Source organism: Bufo bufo, chromosome 1 (genome assembly GCF_905171765.1).
Source record: "Bufo bufo chromosome 1, aBufBuf1.1, whole genome shotgun sequence".
Taxonomy (NCBI): Eukaryota; Metazoa; Chordata; class Amphibia; order Anura; family Bufonidae; genus Bufo; species Bufo bufo.
In genome coordinates, this window is record NC_053389.1 from 609921453 (window position 1) to 609938545 (window position 17093).

The following is a 17093-nucleotide window of genomic DNA, read 5'->3' on the forward strand; positions in this document are numbered from 1 at the left end:
CTTTTGTAACACGTGTTACAGAAGGAAAAGAAAAATCACCATGATCAACCCTACCAGGCTGTATGTTTGGTTTAATAGGGTTGATCCTGCCGACAGAGGCTCTTTACCCACTTCATTACCAGAGTGTTTATCCCCCTTCCTTACCAGGCCAGTTTTCAGTTGTAGCAATGGGTCGGTCTAACGGCAAATAATTGGTTCATTTCTGAGCCCGCCTACATGTATAGGATATTATTTTTCACGGGACACCTTAGACCTCTCTTTTGTGCCATTAGATGATGGATATAATATTTAAAAATATATATTTAAGGAAAAACACATGGAGTACTGTGTACAGGTCTGGGTTCCTGTGAACAAGGCAGACATAGCAGAGCTGGAGAGGGTTCAGAGGAGGGCAACTAAAGTAATAACTGGAATGGGGGACGGGACTACAGTACCCTGAAAGATAATCAACATTAGGGTTATTCTTTAGAAAAAAAGACAACTGAGGGGAGATCTAATTACTATGTATAAATATATCAGGGCTCAGTACAGAGATCTCTCCCATCATCTATTTATCCCCAGGACTGTGAATGTGACGAGGGGACATCCTCTGCGTCTGGAGGAAAGCAGGTTTGTACACAAACATAGAAGAGGATTCTTTACGGTAAGAGCAGTGAGACTATGGAACTCTCTGCCTGAGGAGGTGGTGATGGTGAATTCACAAAAAAAATAAGTTGAATAGGGGCCTGGATGTATTTCTGGAGTGTAATAATATTACAGATTATAGCTACTAGAGATGGGTCATTGATCCAGGGAGTTATTCTGATTGCCTGAATGGAGTCGGAAGCAATTTTTTCCCCCTTAACGACATAGGGCGTACAGGTACGCCCTTGTGCCCTGGTACTTAAGGACACAGGGCGTACATGTACGCCCTGCGTATTTCTGATCACTGCCGCCCGGCCGGCTGTGATCGGAACAAGGTGCCTGCTCAAATCATTGAGCAGGCACCTCGGCTACATGCCCGGGGGGGTCCCATGACCCCCCCATGTCGGCGATCGCAACAAACCGCAGGTCAATTCAGACCTGCGGTTTGCTGCGCTTTTTGCAGTTTCTGATCCCCGCGGTCCCTGAATGAGTGTGCCTAAACTAATATATGTTTCACCCCCCCTGCACCCCTGAATGATTTTATCCTGGTGGGAGGTGCAGGGGGGGGTGTTGCGGGCGGTGCGGCAGGCGGGATCGCGATCCCCCGCCCGCCTCCGCTTGAATAATAGTTGGCGTCTAGTTGGTATACCAGGGTGTCAGCACATTGCTGACACCCTGGTATAAACGGCTGACATCTGTGATACGATGTCAGCCGTTTAACCCTTTCCATACCGCGGTCCATACGGACAGCTGTATGGAAAAGGTTAACAGCTCAGGGAGCTCCCTCCCTCTCCCATCGGGGGGCTGCTGTGCCTTTGCAGCCCCCCGATGGAGAGGGAGAGAGCCCCCCTCCTTACCCTTCCCCGTCTGCGCAGTTCTGGCCACTACTGAGCAGACAGGGAAGGTTCCCATGGCAACAGGACGCCGTCTCAGGCATCCTGCTGTCCATGGTGCTGAACAGATCTGTGCTAAAGGCAGAGATCTGTTCAGACAAAGTGTAAAATACAGTACAAAACACTATATAGTGTACTGTACTGTATTATACAGACATCAGACCCACTGGATCTTCAAGAACCAAGTGGGTCTGGGTCAAAAAAAAAGTGAAAAAAAAAAGTTAAAAAAAAAACATTTTTTCACAGATTAAAAATGAAAAAATAAAATTCCCTACACATGTTTGGTATCGCTGCGTCCGCAACAACCGGATCTATAAAACGGTCATGTTACTTTACCCGAACGGTGAACGCTATAAAAATAAAGAAAAACTATGATGAAATTGAAATTTTGCCCACCTTACTTCCCAAAAAAGGTAATAAAAGTGATCAAAAAGGTTGCATGTAAGCCAAAATAGTGCCAAACAGTCATCTCATCCCGCAAAAATCATACCCTACCCAAGATAATCGCCAAAAACTGAAAAAACTATGGCTCTTAGACTATGGAAACACTAAAACATGTTTTTTTGGTTTCAAAAATTAAATCATTGTGTAAAACTTACATAAATAAAAAATAAGTATACATATTAGGTATCGCCGCGTCCGTATCGACTGGCTCTATAAAAATATCACATGATCAAACCCCTCAGGTGACCACCGTAAAAAATGCAATTTTTTGTCATCTTACGTCACAAAAAGTGTAATAGCAAGCGATCAAAAAGTCATATGCACCCCAAAATAGTGCCAATCAAACCATCATCTCATCCCGCAAAAAATGAGACCCTACTTAAGACAAAAACCGAAAAAACTATGGCTCTTAGACTATGGAGACAAACTTTTTTTGGTTTTTAAAATGGAATCATTGTGTAAAACTTACAGAAATAAAAAAAATTGTATACATATTAGGTATCGCCGCATCTGTGACAACCTGCTCTAAAAAATTACCACATGATCTAACCTGTCAGATGAATGTTGTAAATAACAAAAAAAAAAAAACGGTGCCAAAAAAGCTATTTCTTGTTGTCTTGCCTTACATAAAGTGTAATATAGAGCAACCAAAAATCATATGTACCCTAAACTAGTACCAACAAAACTGCCACCCTATCCCGTAGTTTCTAAAATGGGGTCACTTTTATGGAGTTTCTACTCTAGGGGTGCATCAGGGGGGCTTCAAATGGGACATGGTGTCAAAAAAAAAAACAGTCCAGCAAAATCTGCCTTCCAAAAACCGTATGGCATTCCTTTCCTTCTGCGCCCTGCCGTGTGCCCGTACAGCAGTTTACGACCACATATGGGGTGTTTCTGTAAACTACAGAATCAGGGCCATAAATAATGAGTTTTGTTTGGCTGTTAACCCTTGCTTTGTAACTGGAAAAAAAAAAAAATTAAAATGGAAAATCTGCCAAAAAAGTGAAATTTTGAAATTGTATCTCTATTTTCCATTAAATCCTGTGCAACACCTAAAGGGTTAACAAAGTTTGTAAAATCAGTTTTGAATACCTTGAGGGGTGTAGTTTCTTAGATGGGGTCATTTTTGGGTGGTTTCTATTATGTAAGCCTCGCAAAGTGACTTCAGACCTGAACTGGTCCCTAAAAATTGAGTTTTTGTAAATTTCTGAAAAATTTCAAGATTTGCTTCTAAACTTCTAAGCCTTATAACATCCCCAAAATAATTCAAACATGAAGTAGACATATGGGGAATGTAGAGTCATCACAATTTTTGGGGGTATTACTATGTATTACAGAAGTAGAGAAACTGAAACTTTGAAATCAGCAAATTTTTCTAAATTTTTGGTAAATTAGGTATTTTTTTGTGCAAAAAATATAATTTTTTTTACTTCATTTTACCAGTGTCATGAAGTACAATATGTGACGAAAAAAATAATCTCAGAATGGCCTGGATAAGTCAAAGCGTTTTAAAGTTATCAGCACTTAAAGGTGACACTGGTCAGATTTGCAAAAAATGGCCTGGTCCTAAGGTGAAATAAGGCTGTGTCCTTAAGGGGTTAAGTAGGGAAAATTGTCTTGTGCCTCAGTTTTTTTTTTTGCCTTCCTCTGGATCAACTTGCAGGATAACAGGCCGAACTGGATGGACAGATGTCTTTTATCAGTCTTATAAACTGTTACTGTGAAAATTAGGAAAGAAAATATATTTTATTAGCAATTTTTTTTTCTAACTATTACAAAAGGTTTATAAGGGGTATTCCAGTTACCATAAATATAACTTATGTTTTAGACTAATTCATCAATCATTACCTAATATAATGTAAATTTCACATATTTACCGTTCAGTAGTTTTTCTCCTCTGTTACCCACTGCGTTTTCTCATAAATTACCATGGTACCGACCTGTAGTTCTGAGCCTTTGTTAGGTCGGGCATGCTCAGTGTGTTGCTATCAATTCTATAGCTAAAGGTCTTGTGAAACAAAGGTCATGTTAGTGTGCTGGTGATTACTGAGTAGAGGGGGCGTGGCCGGACTGTATATCAGACAGCCAATCAGTAAACATCAACACTCACAGCAGGAAAGATAGCGATTGTGGGGATTGTAGTCTTTGTGAGGGAGGTTCAGGCGCCATGATACTCTAACCCTGGGTTCAGACCTGAGCGTTCGCGATGGAGTGCTCTGTATGCGCGTTTGTACCAGCGTTTACAATCGCACATACAGAGACAAGCGAACGCCCATTGTCGCGCGTTCCCGAAAGTCTATGTACGGGAACGCGCGACAAAACGCCCCAAAGAAGCTCAAGAACTTTTTTGAGCGTCGGGCGTTTTACAGCGCGATCGTACGCATAGTAAAACGCCCAGGTGAGAACCATTCCCATAGGGAAGCATTGGTTTCTCCTTGTTGAGCGTTTTACAGCGCATAGGAACGCAAAACGCGCAAGTGTGAACTTAGGGTTAGTGTATTACAGGCTCACACATGAGCTAGACAAATGGATTGTAAGGTAAATTGAAGCTCTGGTTATACTGTATGTATAGGTATGGTTCTGGTTGGGTCACAGCCTGCAGCCTTAATGCAGTTTTTCAAAAATGTAAATTTACTTTACCGGAATACCCCTTTAAAGTCAAAACACTTAAAAAATGATTCCTATACACTTGTACCCTGAAAATGGACGGTATTTATCTACTGGCTGGGCCCGCCGCGACTGGAGCGCATTTTGGCGGCATATTTTTCTATTGCTGGTTCTATGGCACCGTACTGCCAGAAAACTGTTATGCAGCGCCAAAATGTTACAAGCTCTTTCAAAGTGACTTTTTTTAATGTTATTCCCCTAAGGTATTCATCTTATACTACCGAAGGTTTTTTCGTTTTCATTTTCATCTTCCTTGAGACATAACTTTTTTATACTTCCGTTCACATAGCTGTTTGAGGGCTTATTTTTTGTGAGACAAGTTTTACTTTCTAATGCCACCATTAATTATGGCATACAATGTAGTGGGAAGCGGTAAAAAAATAAAAAATAAAAAATAAAAAAAATAAAGGGGCGAAATTGGGGGAAAAAAAAATTCAATTCCTCCACAGTTTTACGGGTTTTGTTACCACGGCGTTTTGGTTGCGACAAAACGTACCCATGACCATATTTTTGGGTCAGTACGATTACAACGATACCCCATATGTATAGGTTTTGTATGTCTAAATAGTGTAAAAATAAATGTAAACTTTGGAAAAAAGATTTTTTTACATCACCATATTCTGACCCCATAACTTTTTTATACTTCTGTCTACTGAGCTGTATAGGGGCTCTGTAGTTTTTTTGTTTGTTTTTTTATACCATTTTGGCGTGTGTGCGACTTTTTGATTACATTTTATTACAGTTTTTGGGTAAGAGAAGCAATGAAAATATGGCAAATCGGCCATTTTGACCCTTTTTTAAGTTATGGCATTTGCCGAATTGGAATTTTTTAAATTTATTTACATTTTTTGTAATGATTTTGAAGCCCATATATGAGCCTATAAATTCAGTTTTTTTATTTTGTACAAATCAGGGATTTTTAAAATGAGTTTATGACTGTCAATTACTAATTTCTCATGTTGGCCTGCCATCTGGTGGCCAAAATAAGAATTGCAGCATGAATATTATAAGCCTCATTAGCGAGGCTCATAGTATTCAGAGCAACTACAGACAGTTTGAAACAGCAGAGACCTGCCGGCCATGACGCCCACTGCACGTGCGAGTGGGCGCCATGTTTACATATCGCTCCAGCACCGAACATGTACGGCGCTAGTAGCAAAGGGGGTTAAGGTGTTTTTTTTTTTTGTTTTTTTTTGTATGCGTGTGTATTATACTTTTTTTAAGTGAATTAACCCCTTTCTGCCACAGTCAAGCCAGGAAGAGGTTAATTCCCAGTCTGCAGGCTGACATTTCATTTAAAGCCAGCAGGTGGCGCTCTTACATAAGAAAAAGCGCTCCCTGATGGCTTTCAGTTTCTTCAATGTAATACACGCTTGTAGCAGAGTGCTACAAGCGTGTATTACAACCAGACCGCTCCAGCTGGCCATGGCACATCTCCCTGAGACCGCAGCTGTCTAATGACAGCGCGGTCACAGCGATCTGCGGCGGCACGGGCCGCCGTCGGATCGCGATGTAACCCGACACTTTCATACGTCTGTTTACAGATAAGAGCCTACCGCCGCAACGTACAAAGTTGTGCGGTGGTAAGCAAGTGGTTAAATAGCAATGCAGTATGAATTAGTTCAGTTTCTATAAAATGTACCTGCAAGGTAGGGTTGGCACATCGCTAGTATGTGGAGCAGTCTTGTAAATATCGTAATGGTATATTCACATGTGGCAGATGTGTGTCAGTGTGCTGTGAATATACCCACCATTGATCCATCGTTCTAGGCAACAATAAAGGTCCTAGTTTACACCAATACTGCATCGGTATAATGGCAAAAATTACTAAATATAGCATGCTTTTCAAAATTGAACACCTCCATTTCATTGTGACAGTTTACCATTATCTTCACCCTTATTCCAAACCCCATGGCACCAGGAACAAGGCATGGTCTACACCAGATTTTACCTGTGTACACTGTTACACTTTCACTGGTGGACTTTCACTTTGTGGTTTTGCTACATTCTAATGGGATGGCATGAATTCAAACCCAGTTTGATTGCCTAGATCACATGTTTTGCTTGATTTAGCAGAACTTTAACATAGCAGTCAGTAATAGGTCTAACACCATACTAATGTCCACACTCTAACCTTTGGTAGTTTCTGGATCCAAAATTTTTTGGTGGATTTCTGTTTCTTTTTACATTTTAGGCACATGTAGAGCTCAGTCTCATCCAATTCTTCAAGGTCTGTGAAGCTGCGAAGGCAGTCTTAAATGAAAGAGATAGGATGATGTAAATATCTGCAAGCCAAAAATCAGCATGATGTACAAGTCACAAAAAAGTAAGGGTAGAGTCACACCTCCTGTGAATTAATCTGGCAGGCTGTTCTAGCAGAGGACAGCCTGCCAAAGTTTACTGGATCCAGCCAGATACTGCCATTCATCTCAGGACCCCATTGAGATCCAGCGGCTTTCTGGTATGCCTGTTTTCAGCAGGACAAAAACATTTTGTATGCAACGTTTCTTTTGTCCGGCAGAAAGTAGGCATTTTGCCGTTTAGCAGCCGGATCCCATTATTGTCAATGGGGTCCGGCAGTGAACATCGGTTTCTGGCTAGGCCACTCTGGCAGGTTGATCTCTGCCAGAACAGCCAGCTGAATTAGATAAAATGGAGGTGCGAACCTACCCTAAAATGTCACATTTCCCATTCCCAACAATTGTCCAAATGCAGCCAAAATAAAAAATTCTTTATCCTTGCAAAGAGTCTTTATTTTAAAACGCCTGTATATTGTCTCTACAGCTCATTCGCAGATCTATAGTACTATAAAAAACTTTTAGGCAGGTGTGGAGAGAATGGTGCAAGGTAAGAATGCTTTCAAAAATATAAATGTTTATAGTTTAAGTTTATTCTACAGCAGGACAACAAACCCAGACATAGAGCCAGTGTCATTAGGAACTATCTTCAGTGTAAGGCCTCATGCACACGACCGTATTTTTTTGCGGTCCGCAAACGGGGTTCCGTTTTTCCGTGATCCGTGACCGTTTTTTCGTCCGTGGGTCTTCCTTGATTTTTGGAGGATCCACGGACATGAAAAAAAAAGTCGTTTTGGTGTCCGCCTGGCCGTGCGGAGTCAAACGGATCCGTCCTGAATTACAATGCAAGTCAATGGGGACGGATCCGTTTGACGTTGACACAATATGGTGCAATTTCAAATGGATCCGTCCCCCATTGACTTTCAATGTAAAAAGTCAGGAGTTAATATACCATCGGATCGGAGTTTTCTCCAATTCGATGGTATATTTTAACTTGAAGCGTCCCCATCACCATGGGAACGCCTCTATGTTAGAATATACCGTCGGATTTGAGTTACATCGTGAAACTCAAATCCGACAGTACATTCTAACACAGAGGCGTTCCCATGGTGATGGAGACGCTTCAGGTTAGAATATACTAAAAGAACTGTGTACATGACTGCCCCCTGCTGCCTGGCAGGTGCTGCCAGGCAGCAGGGGGCAGCCCCCCCCACCCCTGTAGTTAACACATAGGTGGCCAGTGCGGCCGGCCCCCCCCTCCCCTGTAGTTAACTCGTTGGTGGCCAGTGGGCCTTCTCCCCTCCCTCCCCCTCCTAATTAAAATCTCCCCCCTATCATTGGTGGCAGCGGAGTGTACCGATCGGAGTCCCAGTTTAATCGCTGGGGCTCCGATCGGTAACCATGGCAACCAGGACGCTACTGCAGTCCCGGTTGCCATGGTTACTTAGCAATTTGTTGAACCATTATACTTACCTGTGAGCTGCGATGTCTGTGTCCGGTCGGGAGCTCCTCCTACTGGTAAGTGACAGGTCCGGCCGGGAGCTCCTCCTACTGGTAAGTGACAGGTCGCACTGGCCACCAATGAGTTAACTACAGGGGAGGGGGGGCCCACTGGCGACCAACGAGTTAACTACAGGGGAGGGGGGCCGGCCGCACTGGCCACCAATGTGTTAACTACAGGGGGGGGGGGGGCTGCCCCCTGCTGCCTGGCAGCACCTGCCAGGCAGCAGGGGGCAGTCATGTACACAGTTCTTTTAGTATATTCTAACCTGAAGCGTCCCCATCACCATGGGAACGCCTCTGTGTCAGAATATACTGTCGGTTCTGAGTTTTCACGAAGTGAAAACTCAGCTAAGAAAAAGCTTTTATGCAGACGGATCTTCGGATCAGTCTGTATAAAAACTAACCTACGGCCACGGATCACGGACACGGATGCCAAACTTGTGTGCATCCGTGTTCTTTCACGGACCCATTGACTTGAATGGGTCCGTGAACCGTTGTCCGTCAAAAAAATAGGACACGGATCACGGTCTCGGCTGCAAAACGGTGCATTTTCCGATTTTTCCACGGACCCATTGAAAGTCAATGGGTCCGCGAAAAAAAACGGAAAAACGGCACAACGGCCACGGATGCACACAACGGTCGTGTGCATGAGGCCTAAAGGAGAACAAGGAGTCCTGGAAGTGATGAGATGGCCCTCACAGAGCCATAGAGTCTGTCTGGGATTACAAGAACAGACAGAAGGATTTGAGCAAGCCTACATTCCAAGATCTGTGGTTAGTTCTCCAAGATGTTTCGACCAACCTCCCTGCTAAGTTCCTTCAAAAACTGTACCTAGAAGAACTGAAGCAAAGTGTGTCCATACCAAATATTGATTTGATTTCACTCACCTTATATTTTGTTAATTGATTATAATAAAACTATTAACACTTCTGTTTTTGAAACCATTCTTACTTTGTAACATTTTCTCCAAAGCTACCGTAGTACTGTATGAGCTCCCTTCCATCTGTCCCCTACTTTTTGCTACCATACATTTGGTAGGTTAGCACGAACTAGGGAAAAATTGGAAGATAGTATGGCCTCAAGATAAGACTTCACAGGGATGGTCTGTCTGTTACCATTAAGATGTATTGGAGCTGTAGAACCAGTAGAACTTTCTAAACTAAATAGCGACAACATGAAAAACAACAAAACATTTCTTCATTACTTCTACAGACTAAGGCCCTGATTTATCAAGACCGCCATGCTGATATCAAAGGGCCCTAATAAATGTGCCATGGCCGATGGCCCCACTCACACCATGTCCTCTTTTCGGAAACTGGCGAGGGCAATATAAAATGCCAGTTGGCACTAAATCTAGCCGCAATGGCATTTTAAAATTAGCGAAACTGGGTTTTGCAACTTTTTAATGCCAAAAGTAAGGCTTAGGGGGATGATAAATTTCCCCTTAGTGTCTGTTCTCACTGCCGTCATGGTTTCCATCAACACTGGACAGCGATGACTGACTAACCCCCCCTGAACTTATTACGGAATCCATGGGATTCCTGTGTGGTCGTGTTCACAGGGAGAATAGCACTACTTGCTGCACTATTCTTTCCATCAAATGTGGATGGAATCTGCGATGGAGGGTTTGACTAAAGTGTGAACACAGCTAAAATTAAGTATATGAGAGAGTTCCTTGAATAATACATAACACCAATGCTTGCAGGATTTTCAAACCTCTTTACAGTAAACGATGAAATCTTATAAATGTCATCCATGCAGCTCAACACACTAAATTCTGATTACATGCAAATGGCAAACAAACTAGTGGTCAGAAACGTGAAGAGAGCTAGTACTTGGTTTGCCACTAACAGCCTGGAACATTGATACAAATAATAGAAACGTATACCTTTGAGACTGCAGGTTGGTCCATTTTCTTGGTTCTTACGTTTGTTACGGAATTGACTGGGAATGTCTAAGGAGAGATCTGCAAAGGGACGTAGTAATCAGGAAGACGCATACTCTGTATACGAAGTGAAATGTTCTATACTATTAAACACAATGCCTGGGGTTTAGAGGGGGTGCCACTGTAATACAGATGGGAACGTTGTGTGGACATCTTGTTTAAAGATGACCGGTCACCCCTTCGCACATAGAAAGTAGATTTTTTTTACTAATTTATGGTATAAGAATTCTAGAGCATCTCCAGCTAGAGCTGTGCATTGCGCCAGCCCTCTTTAATTCATCCTAGAATAAATAAACTGACAACTGGGTGTTACAAGTTATCTTGTCAAACCGTTATGTGTCTACACAGTCTGGTTGTTCCATCACTGACTTAACGGTGTCAGAATATGTAGGGACACAGCCCCAACTAGTAGCACTCACTTGTCAATTTCTGCAAAACAGAAGAATGGCTCGGGATAAGAAAATAGGCACCAGAATAGATTTTTTTTTATAAAGAATACAATTCTTTAGTAAAACAGTCATGTCAGGAGTGGTGACAGGTCCTATATAATCTACATAATAAACAAATCTCAATGGCCAGGGTTGTGCACCTTTATTTTTTTACAAACCCCAGAGTGGCCGGACCCGCAGTGATGATCATACTTACCCGATTCCCGCTGCTGGGTTCTGGCTTCATCACTGCCCCACTGGCTCTCAAGGTCCTGGGCCTCCCCGCGTCAACATCTGGTTTGATGCGGGGTATATGACTGCTGTAGCCAATCACTGGCTGCAGTGGAGACGTGTCCCCCATGTTGCACATCACTAGGTCATGTGCCTCTTAGCACACTACCTGCTAGAGCTGACATTGTATACTATGTCCATGTATACCTACTCACAGCACTGAGCCCTAAAAGCCCCATTCTCCTCTCCTCCATGCTCTAAGTCAGTGTTTCCCAACCAATGTGCCTCCAGCTGTTGCAAAACTACAACTCCCAGCATGCCCGGACAGCCTTTGGCTGTGCGGGCATGCTGGGAGTTGTAGTTTTGCAACAGCTGGAGGCACACTGGTTGGGAAACACTGCTCTAAGTAACAGAAAAGCGAAAAATTAACAAGGTATATAGGGACATAGAACACAATGTCAGCAATAAGCTTTGGCAATCTCTCTGCACTTCATGATCGCATCGGAGAAAGGGGGTGAACAGGCAATGGGGTAAGAGATAGAGTTCCTGCACTCTCTTTAACCAGTTAAATGCCTCAGTCAGCATTAAAAGCAGCATCTAAGGGGTTCAACTGCCAGAATCGGTTTCAAAGCCAAGCCCAGCAGTAAAAGCCAGGTGCTAGATGTATAAAACATTTGGCACCCGAGACGGGCGGCGCGGGCAAAGCACTGTACTATTATGGAGTTGAGTATTAACTTGCTATTCGCAGCAACGTTAGTAGTAAAGTGTTGAGCATGAAGGGGTTAAAGATAATTTAACTAACACAACTTATAAACAGATATACAGTATGTCATTTAAATTGGGCCTTTCAAATTTATAGTATACAGGAAAGAACCGTACCTAGAAATGGGTCAAATTTCCTAGATTCTGTTCCACAAATTAGGCAGTTGACTTCATTCTGCAGAACGCCCCCAAATACAGAGGTTACCACTGTGTTTGCTCCATTGCTGCAATATACAATATAAAAACAAGGTAGCAACCTTCCCATAACAACCATAACTTAAAAAAATACATTTTCTAAAGGAATGCCATTACAGACAAGTAGGGCAACAAGTGACAAAAAAAAAAACAAGCATATTGCAGAAAACCTCTAGTTTGGAGGGTGGGCCAAAAGATCTGCTGAAATACAAGTCTCTAAAGTACTCAATACTCAAGGATGTACTCAGGGCCCAAGTACAAGGCCAAAACTATAGCCAAAAAACATGCAGAATAGGCACAATCTAAACTGGCTTTGCCATGCATCTACCAGGAAAACTTGGAAAAATGTGATGTTCTACAATTACGTGGAAGACACCTACATACAACACTTGCTGCTTGAGGATCGGTTGGAGGTTTCCTGTGACATGATTGATTGACTAGAGCCATCAGAGTCTCCCTGAAGTTCTAGATGCAAATGGTCCAATAAATACCGCATGAACTCATGGGCATCTTGCTGCTGGTAGCCCCTGAAAAAAAATTAAAAAAAAAATGTTACAGACGATGTTGCCTGGCTGCAAGAACAATAGTGACGCCCTCATTGCACCAAAGACCTAATTTGCATATTAAGAAAAAGTATCATAGCTCGGGGACGGAGCCTTGGATCAACAAAAGAAAAGCTGTGTTTGAATCAGGTGAACCACAGCTATGTGTCTATGCAGATTGACAGTTGGATACGGAGGTCTCTAGCATCATAATGGAGATATCAGGGGCACTATGGATAGTTGAAGGTTCGCTGATAGACACAATTGCCTATTTAGTGCTCAGAGGAGAAGGGGACAATCCACTTCTTTGTTATGCTCCTGGTTTGGAAGAAGCCTAGAACTGTTGATTATTGGCAAGAAACAGCTACCATGTTTTCTTACTTTGTTTATTTTTTTTCGCTCATGTTCCACCATTTTGTTTACCTGAATGTTAACTTTGAGTCAAGTCCATCCGTACCGTATGTATACTTATGTGAGCTGTACCATACTTGATATGTACGCACAATGCTTTATCTTTGATCAATCTCAATGAAATGTCATACCCAAAATGTTAATAAAAAAAATATATATAAAATTACCTGAAGCTTGGCATGATTTTCCATACTACATAGAATAAGGATTCTGGACTGAATGCTGTTTGAGTACCCAGCCACAATGCACACAAAGTCTTTCTAAACTCTTCAACCAATGACCTACAAAACAAATAGGTATTGTTTGTTATCATAAGACTCTAATATTTTCACTTTACACTGAAAACACCTAGGACATCAAGCAATCATATAGGAGTAAGTGTATGTGAACCATATAAAGGCCAAGGACTCCTACAACACGGGTATTTCTCTGTGTCCCCAATAACATGGAAACAGACATGTTATAGTAGGGGGGCTTGGCCATGAAATGCAGGGCAATTTTGTAATTTATTTAATTAAACCGCTATTCATCAAAGTGATTGGGAAGGCTCCCCAGCTTACTGATGATTTTATATTTTCAAAAAAGAACTCACACATTAACTTCCCCTTGACTCCTTGTGTGGTAAATCCGGCGACCAGCTGTTTTCCCGTTACGAAGTTCTACTGCTGGCAATTCTTTGAAATAGCAGCTAAACTGTTGAATGTTGCTGCACAAAGAGAAAGCATTCCACATATAAATCACATATACACAGGCAAAGAGATAAAGGGGAAAACAATGGAATGAAAGATAACAGAAGAAAAAAAAAAGGAAATTCCTTTAAATGGGTATTCTGGCTGGTTGACGTTATCCCTTATCCACAGGATAGGGGTAACCATCAAATCCGGGGCTCCATATTCCTTGCAGCCCCCCCTGAAATGACCAGAGTGGCCGGTTGCACATGCACGTGGCAGCTCCATTCATTTCTATGGACTTCATCATCTATAGATATGAATCGAGCGGCCGCACCCATGTGCGACCGGCAGCACCATTCATTTCAGGGGGGCTGCAAGGAATATGGGGCCTCCGTTCTCGTGATCGACCACCGATCTGTGGATAGGGGATAACTTCTAACAACCGAAATACCCCTTTAATGACTCAAATGGACTCCTCATGAAGACTACCCCTTTCTATATGCCCTATTAGGGTATATGGGCTTAAGGGGAATCTGTTTTGTGATGTCCTAACGACAACATAAACTAGTGACAGATCCCCTTAGCAAAAGTTAGTTTTGTTAAAATCTTGTACTGATGTGTCCTGATATTTATGAGCTCCCGTCCCCCACTTCCCGCTGCTGATATCAGTTGGAAAAAACTGTCAATCGGCAGCAAGAGGCAGGAAGAGTCAGGAGCTCATGAATATCATCAACATTCGCTGGTGAGTTTTATGCTTCTAGGTTCAAACACGTGACAGATTCCTTTTAAGGCCCTATTCCCACCACCATGCCCATGTTATGGACCACAAGCTGTGGGTCTTGAAAACACAGGCAATGGCCATGTGAACTCCGCATCGCGGTGCAGACCCACTAAAGGCATGTCCTATCTTTTACGGAGCGGAGCGGTTCCACAAAAGATAGAACATGTCCTAACTTTTGCTGTATCTTGCACCGTGATGCGGAGTTCACACGGCCGGTGCCATGGTTTGCGGTCCACAACACAGGCACAGTAGCACTACAGCCATGTGAATGGGGCCTTATAGAGGGGATCTATCTGGAAGTAAAACAAAAAATGGCTACTACTGTGACAGGCCTGGTTCACCCATGTATTACCTAGTCAGCAATTCAATTAACTGGCCAGCATGTAATACTACATCTTGGGAAAATGTATGGCCAACTACAGCTTCCTCCCTGCAATAACACATTGCATCCAGACTTTCACCCAGAGGCATCAGCTGATCACTGGGCTGCTTTCAATTTAACGCTTTCGCTACCAGCGCCGTACATGTATTGCGCTGGAGCGAAAGGCAAACATGGCGCCCGCTGGCAAGTGCAGCAGGCCTCAGGCATCAAAAGGGTAAAAAATGGCCTGTTACCGGCATCCTGTGGCCAATGAGGATGCCAGTAATTGATTTCAATGGTCTCAGCCTTGCTGAAGAGGCCGAGAGCATTGAAGCTGCGATTCTTAAGAAATGAGCAATAGTTAGTACAAAATGCATTTTAAAAACCCATGATTGTTAAAAAAAAAAAAAAATGCATTTTGTACGCTCATATACAAGCTTCAAAATCATTACAAAAAAATGAAATAAAACATTAAACATTTTTAAAATATATAAAAGTTTAAATCACCCCCCTTTCCATATAATAAATAAAAAAATATAAACATCATGGGTATCACAGCGACCGAAACTGCCCGTACTATTAAAATATAAAAATATTTTTCCAATACAGAGAATGGCGTAACAGAAAAAAAGGGTCAAAATGGCCGATTTGCCATTTTTTTCATTGCTTCTCTTACCCCAAAAAAATGCAATAAAAAAGGTCATCAAAATGTCACACACACTCCAAAATGGTATCAATAAAAACTACAGATTGTCCCGCAAAAAAATAAGTCCCAAACCAGCTCAGTAGATATAACTATAAAAACTTTTCTGGGGGAAGGGGGGGGGGGAGAATAAAAGAATATGTTGATGTAAACATTTTTTTCAAAGTTTAAATGTATTTTTACACTATTTAGACATAAAAAAAACTATACACATGAGGTATCGTTGTAATCAGTACGACCCAGAGAATGAAGGGCATGGATCAGTTTTGCCGCAAACAGAACGCTGTGGGAGCAAAACCCATAAAACTGTGGAGCAATTGCTTTTTTTCCCCACCAATTCCACCCTATTTGGAATTTACCGCTGTATGCCATAATTAATGGTGGCATTAGAAATTACAACTTGTCCCGCAAAAAATAAGCCATCATACAGCTATGTGAATGGAAATATAAAAAAAGTTATGGATCAAGGAAGATAGAGAAGAAAATTGAAAACGCAAAAACAAAAAAGCCTCCGGTATCCCAAGTGTTAAAAAAGGGGTTGTGGTGATGAAACCCCTTTAATGTAATTTAATGTCATTTAGTACAAAGGTTTGGGAGCCCAGATAAAATGACCTATGTGGATCCCATAAGGAGCACTTCGTCCAGTATTTATAGGACATGTAAATTATTTTGAGATAATCTTTAAAGCCCTAATCAGTTATCCAAAAAGTCTGCGTACCTGAGTGACTGAAGTATTGCATTCATGAAACAGGTATTCCCCAGATTTCGTAATCCAGTGGCACAAATTGCAGAGGTACTTCCCTTGTGAATAAAAGAAAATCATGTAGAAATTCAGACAGTTTACATACATACAGTGACATTTACATATGTGAATGTTGGCCCAGTAAACGCCTTCAATAGAAATCAAGTGGTTAAACCAAACCTGTTTGTAGTTTTACCCCACTGAACTGCAGCACTCGATTTTACTTCAGCCCTTCCGCTTTCTAAAGACGTCCAGTGGAGTAAAGCTGGGAATACTTGTACTGGTAATTCTCTTCTGACAGGCTGGCAGCTTCCAGCACATGTACAGTGCACATACTGGTGCAAGTACATTCAGTTTCACTGTGCATGCGCCAAAAGTAGAAGACGAGGCCCCCCTTCCCGCCAAGGGGAGTGAGCTTCACTCATCTGAAGCTGTCCAACCAGCATCACCTGAGACCAACCTTGTATTCTTTACGAAATTAAGCTTAGGGTCCATTCACACGTCTGTGCGTGTTTTGCGGCTCCACGGTTCCGTGGAGCCGCAAAAAACTGACATTGGCAATGTCCGTTCCACATTTTGCGGACCTCACATCGCCGGCATTCTCATAGAAAATGCCTTTTCTTGTCCGCAATTGCAATCAGTGCTAACATTGCCATAGTTTGTAAGGACACACCCCTTTGACAAGGTTAATGGTAACACCCTGTTGTCAATTTTTTCATAACTGTTTAGGAGGAATAATAGAGGAACACAATGGAGATGTACACAAAAGGGAAAACCTGTCTGCAATATATTTAAGGAAACAACATCTGTACTATGACGGTGTCCCCTTGTTTCCAAAATGCCATGGCAATATGATGTCATGGTGACATCACAAGCATGCAGTCAATTATTAG

The 17093-nt window shown here is 42.2% G+C and overlaps 1 protein-coding gene across 3 annotated transcripts in view; it reads right to left on the bottom strand.

Moving 5' to 3' along the window:
* Positions 1 to 17093, bottom strand: part of USP3 (ubiquitin specific peptidase 3) — a 52602-nt gene that overhangs the window by 14357 nt on the left and 21152 nt on the right. For all 3 annotated transcript variants that reach the window (XR_005775562.1, XM_040413656.1, XM_040413657.1), the window contains exons 6-12: positions 16177 to 16259; positions 13535 to 13648; positions 13110 to 13223; positions 12370 to 12516; positions 11912 to 12018; positions 10317 to 10394; positions 6763 to 6881 (exon numbers count right to left, since the gene is read on the bottom strand). Coding sequence is in view for 2 of the 3 variants with exons in the window: in XM_040413656.1 (XP_040269590.1) it covers positions 6763 to 6881; positions 10317 to 10394; positions 11912 to 12018; positions 12370 to 12516; positions 13110 to 13223; positions 13535 to 13648; positions 16177 to 16259 (762 nt within the window). In the remaining variant the exon portion in view is untranslated. The remainder of the gene's footprint in view (positions 1 to 6762; positions 6882 to 10316; positions 10395 to 11911; positions 12019 to 12369; positions 12517 to 13109; positions 13224 to 13534; positions 13649 to 16176; positions 16260 to 17093) is intronic.